This window comes from Harpegnathos saltator, unplaced genomic scaffold (assembly GCF_003227715.2).
Source record: "Harpegnathos saltator strain DR-91 unplaced genomic scaffold, Hsal_v8.6 scaffold454, whole genome shotgun sequence".
In the NCBI taxonomy this organism is placed as follows: Eukaryota; Metazoa; Arthropoda; class Insecta; order Hymenoptera; family Formicidae; genus Harpegnathos; species Harpegnathos saltator.
Window position 1 is genome coordinate 25,621 of NW_020230266.1, and position 16,964 is coordinate 42,584.

The window sequence follows — 16,964 nt, forward strand, 5'->3', positions numbered from 1 at the left end:
GACCATGTTTACGCAACAACTTTATCTAACTAATTAACTATATTATAAAAATATGTATGTATAGGCATAAAGTTGAAAATCGTCAAAATAATTCAAATTACAATGGGAAGACATTAGTGAATACTTATGTGTATAAACTTAATATTAATTATTAATATTAAAAAATAAAGCAAATTTTAAGAATATGTTTAAAATATTAAGGAAGGCAGAACGCAGTATAATAGATGTACCAGCTACTATACTATATTTTACAAAACTAAATAAAATATTAATTGTACTAAAAGAAGTAAACAAGAAAATAAATGGTACATGTTTTATCAAAAACAAAAGAAACAATCTTATAATTTGTACAACTCCGTTTTATCTTTGTTGCATGTAAATTAAAATAAAAACATTTATAATTTGTCTAAAATTTTACCCATGAATTCTAGCATTTGCTTTTTAAAGTCCATGTTTTCTTTGTGCCTTTGTGATCACTGTTGTTCTCAGCCAATTTCCGACTTCGTAAAATTGATTCAGCAATGTTTGATGTACTTTCTTGTGCCTTGCGTTTCCGACAATTTGAATAGCTAAATTTTCATTACTTGAGTTTGCATTGTTACATATATTTGCATTTGATAAGTTAGATTCTCTATTAGATCTGGAATTAGAACACATACTGCTTGAAGAGGCTATTGCTGGAGGCGACATAAAAGGTCGTTCACCAAGCAAAGATTCCATGACTTCCATATAAGGCCATGTTCTAAGATTATTCCCTGATTTGCTATTGTGATCTTTTATAGATTTATAAGTTCGTTTCATTCCGTGAAATTTTGAAAGACATTGAGGTCCAGTGACATTATAGCCTTTAACAGATAATGCTGATGCAATATTATTCCATACTTTTTTCTGGGACATTTTACCCGATACAATGTTATTTTCTTGCAGCCGATACTTTTCTACCAGCAATAGAATTGCCGCATGAGACCATTTAAACATTGATTCATTATTATCCTCAGAATTGGAAGACTCCATTGAAAGACTTGCTGCATCAAAATCTGAATCTTGTGATTTTGCTCTTTTTAGAAGATAAGTAGCAAATATCGTATCTAAAAGAATAACGAATAATATCTATATATTAAAGGAGATATAAATCAATCACATTCTTTTATTATAATCTAATTTATTAATTTCCATTATATCAACTGATCTATCTTCTATACTTTGATAATTATTAGCATATAGAATACTTATATAACCTCTGTCATCATAATTACCATTTTCTGCACGCGCTGCATCATTTGGCGATACTTTTATTGTATATGTCACGTCGTTTTCATCTAAAAGATGAATTTCGACATTTTCAGATATTTGACTAACAAGGGACATTCGGCAACGCGGAAATTCAAAAAAATCTGAAACTCTGCATAATTGTAGAGCAGATATACCTAATAACAAAACAATTTTTCGTTGGTGCCCAAAAACGGTTTTAAGGGTGGAAACAACCCCTTGAACAAAGTTGATTTTTGTCTTTCTAAGCGAATATTATCGAAACTATTAAAGATATGAAAAAATGTTTTAGACAAAAGTTTTATGGTTTTAAAAGTACTTTATTATGCTATATTTAGATTTTTTAAAAATGTAAAATTGTGTATAAAATACCCCCCCTCCTTCTCTTTTTTCAAATTGTTAAAATCAATTGTCCAACCAAAATAAAGCTTATTTTATGACAAATTCAACCATATATAATAACATTATGTTTGGAAAAGGTAATATTGAAAAAAAAATTAAACATGCTCTTATATATATGCTACGCGTACCAAACTTAAGGATTCGCTACTTGACGATGGCATTTCTTTCTTTCTCAAATCTTCCTCATAATTGCAAACTGTAAAAGATAAAGAAGGAAGAAAATAGAAAATCTAAAAAAGCAATAAAGTTGATGTTAAGAAGTAAGTTGAAGAAGAACAGCATGATAAGGAGGACGCAAAGAGAGTGTATATAACCCTAATATAGATAATCTTTTAAATTCAATTGTAAAGAACAAATAAGGAAATGAATGATATGAAGAAAAAAGGAGAACACACACGGATTTAATAATGAAAAATATAATTTATAAATTTATTCAGTGTACATTTGTGTGTATATGTTTTGCTTCATTCAGTATATAGGTTTTATTAATTAAGTAGTCGATATAGATATTCGAGTGAAAGATATCTTATATTTTGGTATGGATTATAATATATACAAATTTTACAGGAATTGAGGACAGTAAAATATTATTTATTCTATATAATTATTACAATAATGATATTGCTCAAAGAAATGTTCAAAACAAAAATATTGCTTGCACCATGCACAACGTATAAAAGCCATTTTACCACAAATGCTACATTTTGGTATACGTTTTTCTTCTTTAAAATAACAATAATCGATTGGATTATGAAATTTTTCAGGCCGTGTTGATAAATAACCACTTTTATACCAGCTATATCTAAATAAATTTCGAAATCTTGGAGAAGACAGTTGATTGTGTGTTAAAGATTGCAATTTTATTATGTTATTACGTAAATGTAAATTTATGTCATAATTATTTATAATAACACTATCAGAAAAGCTTCGAACAAAATTTTTCCAGATTCTGAAACCAAAAACATCTAATGGCTGTATAAAAGCAGTTGTTTTTTTTGGTATTGTTAGAATATTTACATGTTTGTCTTTTGGTACAAGTTCTTCCAATTGGTTCGGGCAATGTCCTGTCCATGAATCAAGCAGTAGTATACTTTTCTCTCCAGTGTTTGGTAGATACACTTCTTGGAACCAATTTTTGAAATGTTCAGTTGTCAATTTCCCTGATTTTGAAGCCGCAATATAAATATTCACTGGTCTAAAAAGAGTTTGTTCTACTTGTGGTCCAAAAACACCAGTAGATTCTTTTAATACTATATACAAAGGCGAAAGGAGATGTCCATCTGCAGATATAATAGGCATAATGGTGTAGCTATGAGTCATAGCAGATAAAGATTGGATAGTAGCTCCAACTGTCTTCACTCCTACATTAGCTAATGTTCTTCCTGCATGTATTTCTAAATTAAAGCCACTTTCGTCCGCATTATAAGTTGATTCAGCACCGATTACATTAATATGTGGCTTTACTGTATTTACAAATTCCTCAGCGTTTTGACGTATAGTTAGATCAGTTAAATGAGAAGACCGCGTTTTAAATGCAGTTATTTTACGTGATGTAATACGATGTGCCTTTTTAAAATTCCATATCCACCAATTTCCTGCTTTAAATGAAGAAAAATCCACTTGTTCCTTTGCTTCTAGTGCCCATTTTCGCAGATTTATATCATGAATAATAAGTCCTCTATTAACAGCTTCTTGGAATTTTATAAGAACATATTCAGCAATAACTACAAGTTTGTCTGTATTTGAACCCCCACGCATTACATGTTCTTGCCATCTGTGCAATTGTTGAATAGATTTTACCTAGAAGAAAACAAATCTCAATATTAAACAATTCGAATTCAAAAATAAAAGAAGTTATATACGAATTAAATGTTCACGAAACATCAAATTGTAAAACTTAAAATAAAAAACAACGCGACTCTAACTATATAATTTACAGCTTTGGTCATAAGTATAAAGCATCTCTAACTCATTGTATTTTCCTAGAAATCAATGCATATACTCATAGTAAATATATAATCTCTTTACAATAAATATTATATTAATATTTTATAATATAATGTGTATATTATATTTATGTATATTATATTTATATTATAATTTATATTATATTAATATTATATTATATTATATTACAATAAATATTGTAAAATAAATATTATTTTCCACATATTCTTATATTATATTTTTTTACTATATTATTTTTCCATATACTCGTATACTATATTATGTTCTCCATATATTCATATAGTATGTTTTTGTTACACAATTTAAATCAATTTTTTGGAATGCTTTATACTTATAGTCAAAGCTGTATGTACAATGACCGACAATGATGCGTTCCGCGAGAGGGGAAATAGAGTTCTCTCTGTCGCGGAACGAATCACTGCCGGTCACTGTACACCGTAAAAGCCTCAAGTATTTTACTATGTATTATTCTTCTTATTTTTTAATTAAACTTTACTTTTATAAAACGATGTTGTACAGAAGTAAGAGATAAATGTCCTTTCTTTCCACTCTTCCAAAATTCGATTGCCTTTTTCTTATAATTTAAGTTTACATTTCCACCTTCATCATCCACAGTGCAAACTTCATTTCCATAATTATCTTCTTCAGCATCAATATCGTACACACCTACAAATTGTACGTCATGCGGTTCTGATGGATCGTCAAAATCAAGTCCCCACTCATGTTCGATCGTAATATCGTGATGTATAGCACTCTTTATTAAATCAGTAATTGTATCATGGAGTTCCACCTCTTGATGATTAACAGGAGTTATTGCAATATTTGTGAAATGAAATGTCGCAATTAACAAATTAATAACATTAGCTGGATTTATTACTGACATTATGATACAAATCTTAAGGATATTTTAATTAAACATTTCTCACAGCAATAATAATATACGTACTGCTTCAATAACTGCTTCAATAACACTGAAATGTATTCCAAAATGGACAGCTTTTATATGCAAATGAATGAAGATAACATATGTCAATATAATGAACCTTGATTGCACTGTACTTGATAAAGAGTGCTATTTTGGTCGCACAGTCATAAAACTTGTGACAAGTGTTTTGCATGTTGCCATGATGTACACACACGTGCGCACGTACAAAAACACACATACACACACACACATATTTATTTATATTTACGTGTCGTTTAAATTAATGAAAAAGGTAGCCGCAATGTTGGCAAAATAAACGTCTATTACGTGAAATTTTATAATTTATAACATTTTTAAATATTAGTGACTGTATCCTTATCATGCTATTTTCCTCCTACTTACTTCTTAACATCAACTTTATTGCTTTTTTAGATTTTCTATTTTCTTCCTTCCTTATCTTTTACAGTTTGCAATTATGAGGAAGATTTGAGGAAGAAAGAAATGCCATCGTCAAGTAGCGAATCCTTAAGTTTGGTACGCGTAGCATACATATAAGAGCATGTTTAATTTTTTTTTCAATATTGCCTTTTCCAAACATAATGTTATTATATATGGTTGAATTTGTCATAAAATAAGCTTTATTTTGGTTGGACAATTGATTTTAACAATTTAAAAAAAGAGAAGGAGGGGGGGGGGTATTTTATACACAATTTTACATTTTTAAAAAATATAGCATAATAAATATAGCATAATAAAGTACTTTTAAAACCATAAAACTTTTGTCTAAAACATTTTTTCATATCTTTAATAGTTTCGATAATATTCGCTTAGAAAGACAAAAATCAACTTTGTTCAAGGGGTTGTTTCCACCCTTAAAACCGTTTTTGGGCACCAACGAAAAATTGTTTTGTTATTAAGTATATCTGCTCTACAATTATGCAGAGTTTCAGATTTTTTTGAATTTCCGCGTTGCCGAATGTCCCTTGTAAGTGGTTGAGCCATTGTGAATACAGTTTCTCACAGTTTAATAAATTGTCTTTATTTGACTTTTGGCGCAATTGGTTTGTTCTTTCTGGTTGCACTGTTGTAATTGGTTGAAAGAACAGCAGTTAAAAAGAACAGATCATAGACTAACACTTTAAAGCACAATCGAACGTTCGAGGAGAGAATAAGCGCCAATTAGCGCTAATAGCATTTGCTGCCCTACCTCGAAAATGATAGCGAAAAATTGCGCGAATAATGACGTCACGCTGCTTTGAGAGTGATGTCATTATCGATTTTATAGCGCCACAAAGCGTCTCCTCGAACGGTCTTAGATACTTATTGTGCGAATAGCGTGCTCCCCGAACGCACCCACCGAAGGAGTGTATCCACAGACTTCTATAGTATAACTACACTAAGAAAAAAGTCTGGTAATACTTACCAAATCCATTTGGTTACGCATTTCAGTATAATATTTGGTAAATAGTAACCAATATAGTAATTGTTACTAAATGTTTGGTAATTATTACAAAATGAGTAGTAATGGGCTTACGATAACGAGAATGGAGCGAGTGAGATCTGAATCTGAAGAGAGCAATACACACTCTCATCTACAACTATTATATTTCATGGTTGCTCCTAATCCTACTCCCTTGCTGTCTCAAGCGTCGTCTACAATGGCAATAAGCAGTAAGAAGTAAGTGTAAGCGGTAAGAAATAAATCAATCACAGTCGATTATGACAAAAATAATCAACTGTGGTTGGTCCATTTCTTACTGTTCACGCTTACTTCTTACTGCTTACTGCCATTGTAGACGACGCTTCAAGCGTGGTCTATAAGAAGTAAGCATGAACAGTAAAGGCCATCACACGTAGAAAATTTTTAACCGTTATCGTAATTCGATAAAAATTGACCAATCTTAATCGCCTGTTATACTGTAACAAAAGAAAGAATCGACTGTGATTGGCCAATACGGAAATTACGATTACGGTTAGGTTAATGATTTTCACGTGCAAAGGCCTTAAGGACCATCACATGTAGAAAAATTGTAATGTCACAAGAGAATGGATCGACTGTGATTGGTCAGTTTTCTTACAACCTTACGGTTACGGTTAAAATTTTTCTACGTGTGATGGCCTTAAGAAATGGACCAACTACAGTTGATTATTTTTGTCATAATCAACTGTGATTGGTTTATTTCTTACCGCTTACGCTTACTTCTTACTGCTTACTGTCATTGTAGACCACGTTTAAAACGTTTAAAACGTAGTCTACAATGACAGTAAAGGTCTTTGCACGTAGAAAAGTTTTAACCGTAACCGTAATTCCGTAAGAAAATTGACCAATTACAGTCGATTATTACAATAACACAAGAGAAAGAATCGACTGATTGGTCAATTTTCTTACGGAATTACGGTTACGGTTAAAACTTTTCTACGTGCAAAGGACTTAAGCAGTAAGAAGTAAGCGTAAGCGGTAAGAAATAAACCAATTACAGTCGATTATGACAAAAATAATCAACTGTAGTTGGTCCATTTCTTATGCTACGTTTATAATGGGGTCGTAAAGTCGTGAAGTCGTAAAGTCGTGAGCTGGGTCCTATGGCGATGCTTGTATAAAGTTCAATTAGTCGCTGGATCGGAGTGTAAACCAATCAGAGAGCAGGATATTGTCCGTACATAATACGAATGATCGATTGTGTTTATGTGTGTTATTGAAATAGAAATATAATGGAATTCCGTGCAATTTGTAGTATTTCTTTGTTATTAAATGCTTACCATTTGAATTTAATATCGATATATTTATATCTAAAACAAAAAAGACAAAGAAGATAGTGGATAAGACCTATAAATAGAAGCAGAGATTATTTAGGATATTTCAATAAACAATTCAAAGAGGCATATGAGACAGATTATGAAAAATTTTTTAGTATGACACGAATGACACCTGTCCAATATGATTATTTGTGCCATATTGTCAGACCTTTTTTTAGAAAAAGGAGATATATAAAAAGATATATAAAAAGGAGATATATAAGATGATATATCTTATGAAAATCTGTTGATACCACAAAGCAAGGCTATTGTTTCATGATTAAATTGTATGTTCCACAAAAGTATTACTTTTAATATTCATATTGAGTTTTCTTCTTTTAACAGTACAACTGTTATATAGAGAATATAGAGAAGAAAGTTTTGCAACTGTGTAAAAATACGTGAATCTAATTGATGGTATGCTTTTAATCTTGATTGAATTTAAAAATATATACTAATCAGATCAATTTTATAACATTTACATAACTTTCTCTGCTGATTGCTGACAATATTCCATATAGAATCCAACTACACTATAACATATGCTATAATAGGACAATTATATTTTTAATATTTTCTATCAGCAATGACTATATAATTATTCACTCATGCTGAAATGATTCCGATATTTCCAACAGTTTGATAAAACATTTAATTTTTGGTTGCATAGGTACACGTTTTATTCCATGTAATAAGACTGTCACCATACTTTTCTCTTCTTTTGTATCTGGCGTGAAAGTTGTACTGTTCAGCAATGCTGGCAAAGCTGAACAGGCTGCAGTAACAGCCTGTGATGATTCCATAATTAGAAAATTCACATCAAGACTTATATTCTTTCTTTTCCTGATATCTGTTTTAGGCACTTTGAGGTTATGTTTATTTGCTGGATCAATATTCTCGCTATCTGAAATTTATTTAGAAGTGTTAAGAATGTAATTAATGATTAAGTTTTCTGTGGAAAATAGTAATTTATTAATCATTTACCTTCAGAAATATTAATAAAATTTTTATTGCAAGTAGGCAATTTTGCTGATAAATTCTTTATCATTGATCCTTGTGATACTGATGAAATTTGTAAAGGTGACTTTATCAAAAATGAATAAATAAGTGCCGTCCACACACCGATATCATTTTCCCACGTTGTTTTCATAGCGTGATATATAAAATCTTTCCTCTGATTGGTCTATTGTAGCTCAAGTCGTTACAATAGTCGCTGAAATTGGATTGGAACCAACTCAAGCGACTGTGCTTGTAAGCGTTTTGCGATCGAAAATAACTTTTCAGTCGACCATTGCTACGACTCTACGACCGTATTCTATGACTTTATGACTCTATTGTAGACGATCCTAACTTGAACGACAGCGATTACGATCTCTCAAGCGACTACCACCACGACTCTACGACCATATTTTATTACTCTACGACCCCATTGTAGACGAGGCATTAAATGCCATCACACATAAAATTCCGTAAGAACGTAAGACGTAAACTTAAGATGTAAGACGTAAAGTCCATGACATACAGTTGGCGTAAAACGTAAAAGTCAGCCAATGGAAAATGCAGAAAGATTCCTTTGCATTTCGTAAAGTTTAACCTGAAATGTCAATGTTAGTACCATTCCACCAAACAGTAAGTATGCTTCCTTTGTAACGGTAACGCCCGCGGGGTTCGGTGCGATCAGTCGCCCCACCGTCGCGCCCGGCTCGCCGCTTCCGCGACGCCACGCTCGCCGCCGCGTCGGTGCGTTACTCGGGTGAAGGGCTGGTTCTCGTAGAAAAGGTAGTTCAAGGTAGCTTCGCGGAAGAAATGGTGTGTTCAGCGTTTGAGATATTAACCAAAGTGGTGCGCGAGGCACCCTGTTTATTTAAAAAGAACAAAACAAGATAGGCTATATATATATATATAAGTGTATGTGGGCGGCTCGCTGTCCCGGTGTGGCGTCGGCGATGCCCGTTCCTCGGTGCCCGTGACTTCCCGCTTAGCCGCAAGGACGGTCTCCTGTCCGCGGGGTCAGAGGGGATGTCCCGCGGCCTCGTGGCAGTCCGACATCCTCGGCCACGAGTCCTGTTGAGGGCGATTTACGCCAGCTATCCTCTGGATAAGTTGGAGGTGGTTTATTCCGGGTAGCTCACCACAGTCACAAAGTCGGACTAGCACTGATGATTTCGCGAACAGATACTTCGGAAATATTCTTCGTCGGTGGCCAACGGCTGCCGACGCAGACGGACGAACACTTGTAAATCGGTGAACAGATACTTAGAAATATCCTGTGCCGGTGGCTAACTGCTGCCGACACAGACGGACGAGCACATATGAATCCGCGAACAGATACTTAGAAATATTCTGTGTCGGTGGCTAACTGCTGCCGACACAGAGGGACGAGCACTTATATTCACGAACAGAACTTCGAAATTATTCTATGTCGGTGGCCACGGCCGCCGACACAGACGGATGTACACTTAGAAATCGCGGAACGGCGGCTAACTGCTGCCGTTCGTTCAGAAACAGATACTTAGTCTAAGTCGGCGCGGCGGCTAATTGCTGCCTAACGTCGACGGACGAGCACTTAGCAATCGCGGAACGGCGGCTAACTGCTGCCGTTCGTTCGGAAACAGATATTTAGAAATATTTTGTGCCGGTGGCTAACTGCTGCCGACACAGACGGACGAGCACGTATAAATCCGCGAACAGATATCTAGAAATATTCTGTGCCGGTGGTTAACTGCTGCCGACACAGACGGACGAATACGGTAATCTCGCGAACAGGTACTTAGAATTATTCTGTGTCGGTGGCTAACTGCTGCCGACACAGACGGACGAATACGGTAATCTCGCGAACAGGTACTTAGAATTATTCTGTGTCGGTGGCTAACTGCTGCCGACACAGACGGACGAATACGGTATAAATCCGCGAACGGATACTTAGAAATATTCTGTGCCGGTGGCTAACTGCTGCCGACACAGACGGACGAATACGGTAATCTCGCGAACAGATACTTAGAATTATTCTGTGTCGGTGGCTAACTACTGCCGACACAGATGGACGAATACGGTAACTTCGCGAACGGATACTTAGAAATATTCTGTGCCGGTGGCTAACTGCTGCCGACACAGACGGACGTATACGGTAATTTAGCGAACGGATACTTAGAGATATTCTGTGCCGGTGACTAACTGCTGCCGACACAGACGGACAAGTACGGTAAAATCGCGATGCCTGGTCGGCCGACGAGGCTCGGCTGCCGGGTCTTGTAAAAGTTCCCGGTGGTTCGGTACGGTGTGGAAGCTGTACTCACCGGCGGATGCCTTGCCTTCTCGTCGACTTCTCTTCGCGGTTCTCGCTGGAGCTCTCCTTGGTAACTGATCTAGTGGACTCACTGTCTCTCACGGTCTGCCTCGATCTTTCGTCGAGAGCGGGTTTTATACCCTAAATTCCTCTCGACGATCGGTGGTCGATAATCGAGGGATTAGTTCCCCCCGATTTCCCGGAAAGTCGTGCATGCGATTTTCGCGAATTACTCCTTTCTGGGGGGACCGATCTTCCCCGACCGCTTCGCAGAATTCGGCTTTTTCCGGCGGTCTGGCGGGTTGCCGCGGCATAGGTGTTGCCGGGCGCTTAGCGATGATTTCTCGCGATCGTGTGACGATCGGTGGTCGCCGTCACACGATAGTAACGGGGGTAAAACTCCTCGTTACACCTTTTTATTGAATTTCAAATTTTACAATAATATAAAATGTATTTAGATGTATGAATATTAGAATCATTGACACTTTGATAACAAAGAGTGTTTTATAAAAAAAGAATGCATCATTTAGATTTTGTTTAAGTAAGGTTTAAGTAAGTAAGGTGTTCTATTAATATTTCTTTCAATGACAATTAGGAAAAAAATTGCCAGTTTTAGTAACAAACTTAAGTTACGTATATCTTGTAAAGGAACATAGTACAGAAGTAATTGTATATACGTATGAAACCATTTTTCAGGTCATTTATTGAAGGAATTTGTTAAACACTTGCAAATGACAGAAGAGGATATATTACTTACAGGAGGATATATTACTTACCATCAAATGCCCATCGCATAATAAGAGAAGCATATAATCAAAGAGACTTGTTAGCAAATTTCTTTGTCACTTCTGAAGGTAAACTTCCATGGCAGTATACATATGTCCGCAGAGGTTTCAATTGTGATGATACTCCAGACATGTAATTATATATGTTTGTAATAAATTTCCAATGTACGTATAATTACAAGATATTGTTTGAATGTTTCATTTATTGCAAAATATAAAATATCAATAATCTATATATTTTATATATTATATAAAGAAAGATTATATAATATTATATAAAGAAAGATACAGAAGAATATATATGGAATAACTCTCTTTCTCTGAGCACGTCTACATATAATTACAGTTAAATATCTTGAATATAAAAACGTAAGCATAAAATATTATAAAGAACAAGAAAATAACATAGCATCCTATCTAAAAATAAACATTAGGAACATTAGGAACACAAATACGAAATTAATAATATGCTATCTAAAACTTAAAATATAAAAATGGTTCGTAACTTTGCTGTCATTTTCGTCTTCAAGAATTATATAAGGTCCATACAAAATTTGCATAATTGCTTGCTGGCGTTCATATTTTTCATATGATGGTAACTTTTCTAATTGATTCGCGATTAACCTTGCAAAAGTTTCTTCCGAGGAACCAATAATTTCGGAATTACGATTATTCTGGAGACGTTGGTGCATAGTTTGACAAAGTAAAACTAGAGAACTCTCCAATGCGCTCGAGTTATCTTTTTCCTTATATGGTGGTTGTCGCGACACTGGCGTAGCTTGCAAACTCTTGAATGCTGAAGAAGGTATTGACTCTCTTGTTGAAAACAATGTAGATTCTTCAGATTCATCAAGAATACTAGGTATATTTGGACAACATTTGGGTGAAGTACTTGAACTTGAGTGATCATTTTCGAGTGAATTTATTGATGATGCAGCAGAGCCAGTGTCTGGCAAGGAAATGTTTTTAAATCGTGTTGAGAAGTTTGTACACGGTTGCACAGAAGGTTGCATCGGTACTTCATCTCCTGCATTAGAGAGTTGTGAGGCGATCTTGAAGATTGAGGACTCCATATTTTCCATAGTTGCACTGTCCATTGGAAGATTGATTTTGTAACGAGGCGCAAATGCACCTCGTTACTACTGGCCCGACCGACCACCTGTCGGGCCGAAGAACGGCGCTTTGCGCCACCCTTAGTCTATCGAAACGATCGCGCGCCGTTATTTCGCGCCGCCGCTATCGCGCGCCGCGGCGATCACGCGCTGCCGCTAGCGCGCGCGGCCGTGATCACGCGCCGTCGCCGTGCCTCGCGCTGATAGGCGCGCCGCTCGATCGCCGCCGTATCAATCGTAGCGCAGACAACTATAAAACGGCGGTGATCGACCTCCTAGAGACCAGACCGATCCATACCGCCGATTCGATCTAGACGCTTCATGCCGAAAGAGAGAATATCCGGACCGTTTCGCTCTGCCTTCCGCTTCCCGACTACCCGACCGGCGACTAAGAACACGGGATTGTGCGTCCGCAGTCTCGGTCGAGCGTACTCGATACTTGGCCGTCTTCCGTCTTCCTGGGCTCGTGCGTGCGCGTGCTCAGTCGAGCGTACTCGACAGTCTCTCGCCTTTACCCGCCGCCTTGAGTCAGGGGTTCGTCCGTCGGCGAACTCCGCTGAGCGTACTCAACCTTTAGGCGATCCGTCTAACGACCAAGAACCCGGGACGGTGTGTCCACCGTCTCCGCTGAGTGTCCGCAGCACTTGGTCGCTTTCCTCCGCGAACGTAGGGAAAAGGGAAGGTGCGTACGCCTTCTCTGTCGAGAATCCTCGGCCCCGACGGACGAAATCATTTCACGTATTCCGCGACTTGCGTGCGTACGTTCGACCGAGAGTCGAAATCTCCAGTCCGACGACCATCTATACGCGAGCGATTGTGAGCCGAGTATTGGGCGATAATTGTCCGAGACGCCCAGCGTCGCGAAGCGAGACCGATCACCGCGCTGTTACCGTCTACACGCATCGCGCAATAGGCCCCGCCTTCCGCGCGGCCTATCCGTCCGTACGCGCACGTGTACCGCATGTCGCACCGCACCGTACCGTATCGACGCGCCTGATAGACGCGATCCGCGACAACGCCTTCAGGGCCGAGCTCTTATGTTTCAGTAAGCATGGAATAAATCTAAGTTATTCATATTACCACTCTCAAGTGTCTTGCTGCTTTACTCCTCCTCGAACCCGGACTCCGACGAGCATTATCCGCGTGAAACGCGTAGCGACGACCGAACAGCGGAGTTCGACCGTTACAATTTGATTGTCTTTTTTATTTAACAGAGAGAGTTATTTTATATAACAGAGAATTCGTTGGTGAGATGTGTGTGTCAGGCTTATTAGCTGAGACATCCATTGTCTTTATACGTTTCACACTTGAAACATTCGTATAAGATCTGAGAAAGTCATATAACATTACACACTGATATATGCGTCAACATTTATTTATGTTCTTGACTCATAAACTTACTTCCTTCTTTTGATATGGTCATTTAGAAATGACATATTTTCGTAATATATAAAGCCACTTCGTTGACCGCCACTCCTTGAATCCAACTCCCTTTACCGTTTTTCTTTACCGAATCTTTCACGGAGTCTTATCCAACGTTTTGACAATCCGAAACTATAAAAACATTAATTTTCTTATTAATAAATAAATAAATAGAAGAGGTAGAAATATAAAGATCCCCCTCAGAGCATATAATAATTACCAGTGCATACTCTATTATTGTATATATTATATATTAGGTGCGCAACTAAGTTCCCGCTGTTTTTCAAGAGATGGCTCCAGTAGTAAGTGCTGGTCGATTGTGACATAACCAAAACGTCATGAACTAAGCTTAGACATATGGTAAACAAAACGCTTTGACACATTAGTGATTTTGTTTTTGCGTCATATACTTTTGGTTGTGTGAAAATGTTTTATTTTGTGCCAAATAATCGTCATTTGCGGGAAGTGTTGCTTTTCTTTTTTCATTCGAAGAAAACGGCGGCTGAAGCGCATCGAGAACTCCAAAAAGTTTACGGAGATGCTGCTCTAAGTGAAACAACATGTCGTGATTGGTTCCGTCGCTTCAAAGACGGTGATTTCGATGTTGACGACCGTTCGCGTGAAGGAAGGCCAAAAACCATCGAAGACGCTGAATTGGAGACATTGCTCGATGAGGATCCGTGCCAAACGCAAAAAGAGCTTGCTTCAGCATTAGGAGTTACTCGCCAAGCCATTTCCAAGCGATTGCATGCGTTGGGAATGATTCAAAAACAAGGAACTTGGGTTCCTCATGATTTGAAGCCAAGAGACGTTGAGCATCGTTTTTTCGCCTGTGAATAACTGCTCCAGCGGCAAAAAAGGAAGGGTTTTCTTCATCGCATCGTTACGGGTGATGAAAAATGGATTCATTACAGCAACCCAAAGAGAACAAAATCATGGGGACTGCCCGGTCATGCTTCTACGTCGTCGGCTCGGCCGAATATTCACGCTGCGAAGGTTTTGCTGTGTATTTGGTGGGACCAGGGCGGTGTTATTTATTATGAGCTGTTGAAACCGAACGAAACCATCACTGGGGAACGGTGTCGAACTCAATTGATGCGATTGAGCCGAGCACTGCGCGAAAAGCGGCCACAATATGAGCAGAGGCACGAAAAAGTGATTCTACAGCATGACAACGCTCGGCCTCACGTTGCCAAACCCGTTAAAACCTACTTAGAAACGCTCAAATGGGAAGTCCTACCCCACCCGCCATATTCCCCAGATATTGCGCCGTCCGATTATTACTTGTTCCGTTCGATGGCACATGGTCTGGCTAATCAGCAGTTCCGCTCATATGAAGACATCTCAAAGTGGCTTGATTCGTGGATAGCCTCAAAAGACGAATACTTCTACCATGACGGTATTCGAGCTCTGCCAGAAAGATGAGAAAAAGTTGTCGCTAGCGATGGGCAATATTTTGAATGAATCATTTGTAACCATTTTTTTACAATAAAGTTGCATTTTCATCAAAAAAACAGCGAGAACTTAGTTGCGCACCTAATAATTATCATTTAATAATAGGGAATTTTTGCAATATCGTCTTCCAAATACGGTAACGCTAAAGCCAGCGGCACACGGTGCTTGTTTTCGTGCTGGATTGCTTGCTGGATGAAAATACTGCGTTCTGATTGGTGCATTTCCATCCATCTTCGGAAATGTACCAATCACAACGCAATATTTTCATCCAGCAAGCAATCCAGCACGAAAGCAAGCACCGTGTGCCGCTGGCTTAAAGTACGTTCCGATATTCACTGCCAGTACTTCAAATCTATAGGATATGTAACACAAACTATATATTCGCAGTATCGGCAATGAATATCGGAATGTACTTTAGCGTTACCGTATCTGAAAGACAGTATTGCAAAAACTCTCTAATAATAGGCGATTTTTGGCGATCATTTGGTGCATGTACCAGGTTGTCACTGGCCTAGTTTACATTAAGCATTTAATATATGTACTAATATTCTTAAAGCACAAGTGTCCAAAATATATTCCAGAGATATCCAAATATCTTTGAGATGTTTTTATAATATATTAAACATTTATGCCGTATAGGTATTTAGTACATATGTTAAATATTTAGTATGAACTAGCCCAATGACAACCTGGTACAAACGACCGCCAAAAATTGCCTATTGTATTCATTTACCTGAACTGTTTACTGCTAAGGCTATTTCTTTCCACGAAATTTCTTTCATCAAATGGTCTTTAAAATTACGATTTTGGTGGTTATAAAGATGTGCTCTGGTGGTTATAAGGGTATGCTCTTACCGTATCAATAAGCAGTTCATCATTTTCTTTACCATCCTTATTTTCAAGGGATTCATCATTTTCCGAGTTATTAAACATATTACAATATTTATTGTGATCACTCATTTCACCTCACTTATCTCACTGCGACAAATGCTACTTAAATACATCTAACCTTACTAGCTTCGCTTCAAATGCCAAACTAAAGTGTATAGTCTGATCAGTTGTGATTGGTTGTCCACGTAGCCATAAAGACGTAGCCATAAAAATTTCATTCTTACTGAATTTTTCGACGTTACGTTTTACGTTTAAAGGCTCGTCTACATTAGCTGTAAGAGTAAGGCTGTAAGGTTGCAAGGCACGAAATGAAATATTTTCATTCGCTGACAGCTTACGTTACAGCCTTACAGCCTTACTCTCAAGGCTCGTCTACAATAGTTGTAAGAGTAAAGCTAAAGCTAAGACTCCATACATGCGGTGAGCTCCGGCAAACGGCTGCGGTGACCAATCAGGAGGGAGGCGCAAGTCCGGTTGCGGCAAGCTCCGGCATGCGTCTGTCTTCTGATTGGTCACCGCAGCCGTTTGCCGGAGCTCACCGCATGCATGGAGTCTTAGCTTAAGACTCCATGCATGCGGTGAGCTGCGGCAAATGCTGCGGTGACCAATCAGGAGGGAGGCGCAAGTCCGGTTGCGGCAAGCTCCGGCATGCG

General features: G+C 37.5%; 1 protein-coding gene across 1 annotated transcript; it reads right to left on the minus strand.

Annotated features, from left to right (window-relative positions):
- Positions 1–473: 473 nt before the first annotated feature.
- LOC112589270 (uncharacterized) lies at positions 474–5,914 on the minus strand. Its single transcript, XM_025301866.1, has 4 exons — positions 5,772–5,914; positions 1,257–1,319; positions 585–1,088; positions 474–484 (listed from the first exon to the last, which is right to left on the minus strand). The coding sequence occupies exons 1-4, from the start codon at positions 5,833–5,835 to the stop codon at positions 474–476; spliced, it is 642 nt and encodes a 213-aa protein (XP_025157651.1). The 5' UTR covers positions 5,836–5,914.
- Between the last annotated feature and the right edge of the window lie 11,050 nt (positions 5,915–16,964).

Bases quoted from the DNA above. Each gene is read 5' to 3' on its own strand.
- LOC112589270 (XM_025301866.1), bottom strand. From the start codon at position 5,835: ATGACATCACTCTCAAAGCAGCGTGACGTCATTATTCGCGCAATTTTT. The intron at 1,320-5,771 runs GTAGGGCAGCAA...TTCATCTTTTAG, and splicing joins TTTTCGCTATCATTTTCGAG to ATGAAAACGACGTGACATAT. The intron at 1,089-1,256 runs GTAATTATGATG...TTATTCTTTTAG, and splicing joins TGCAGCGCGTGCAGAAAATG to ATACGATATTTGCTACTTAT.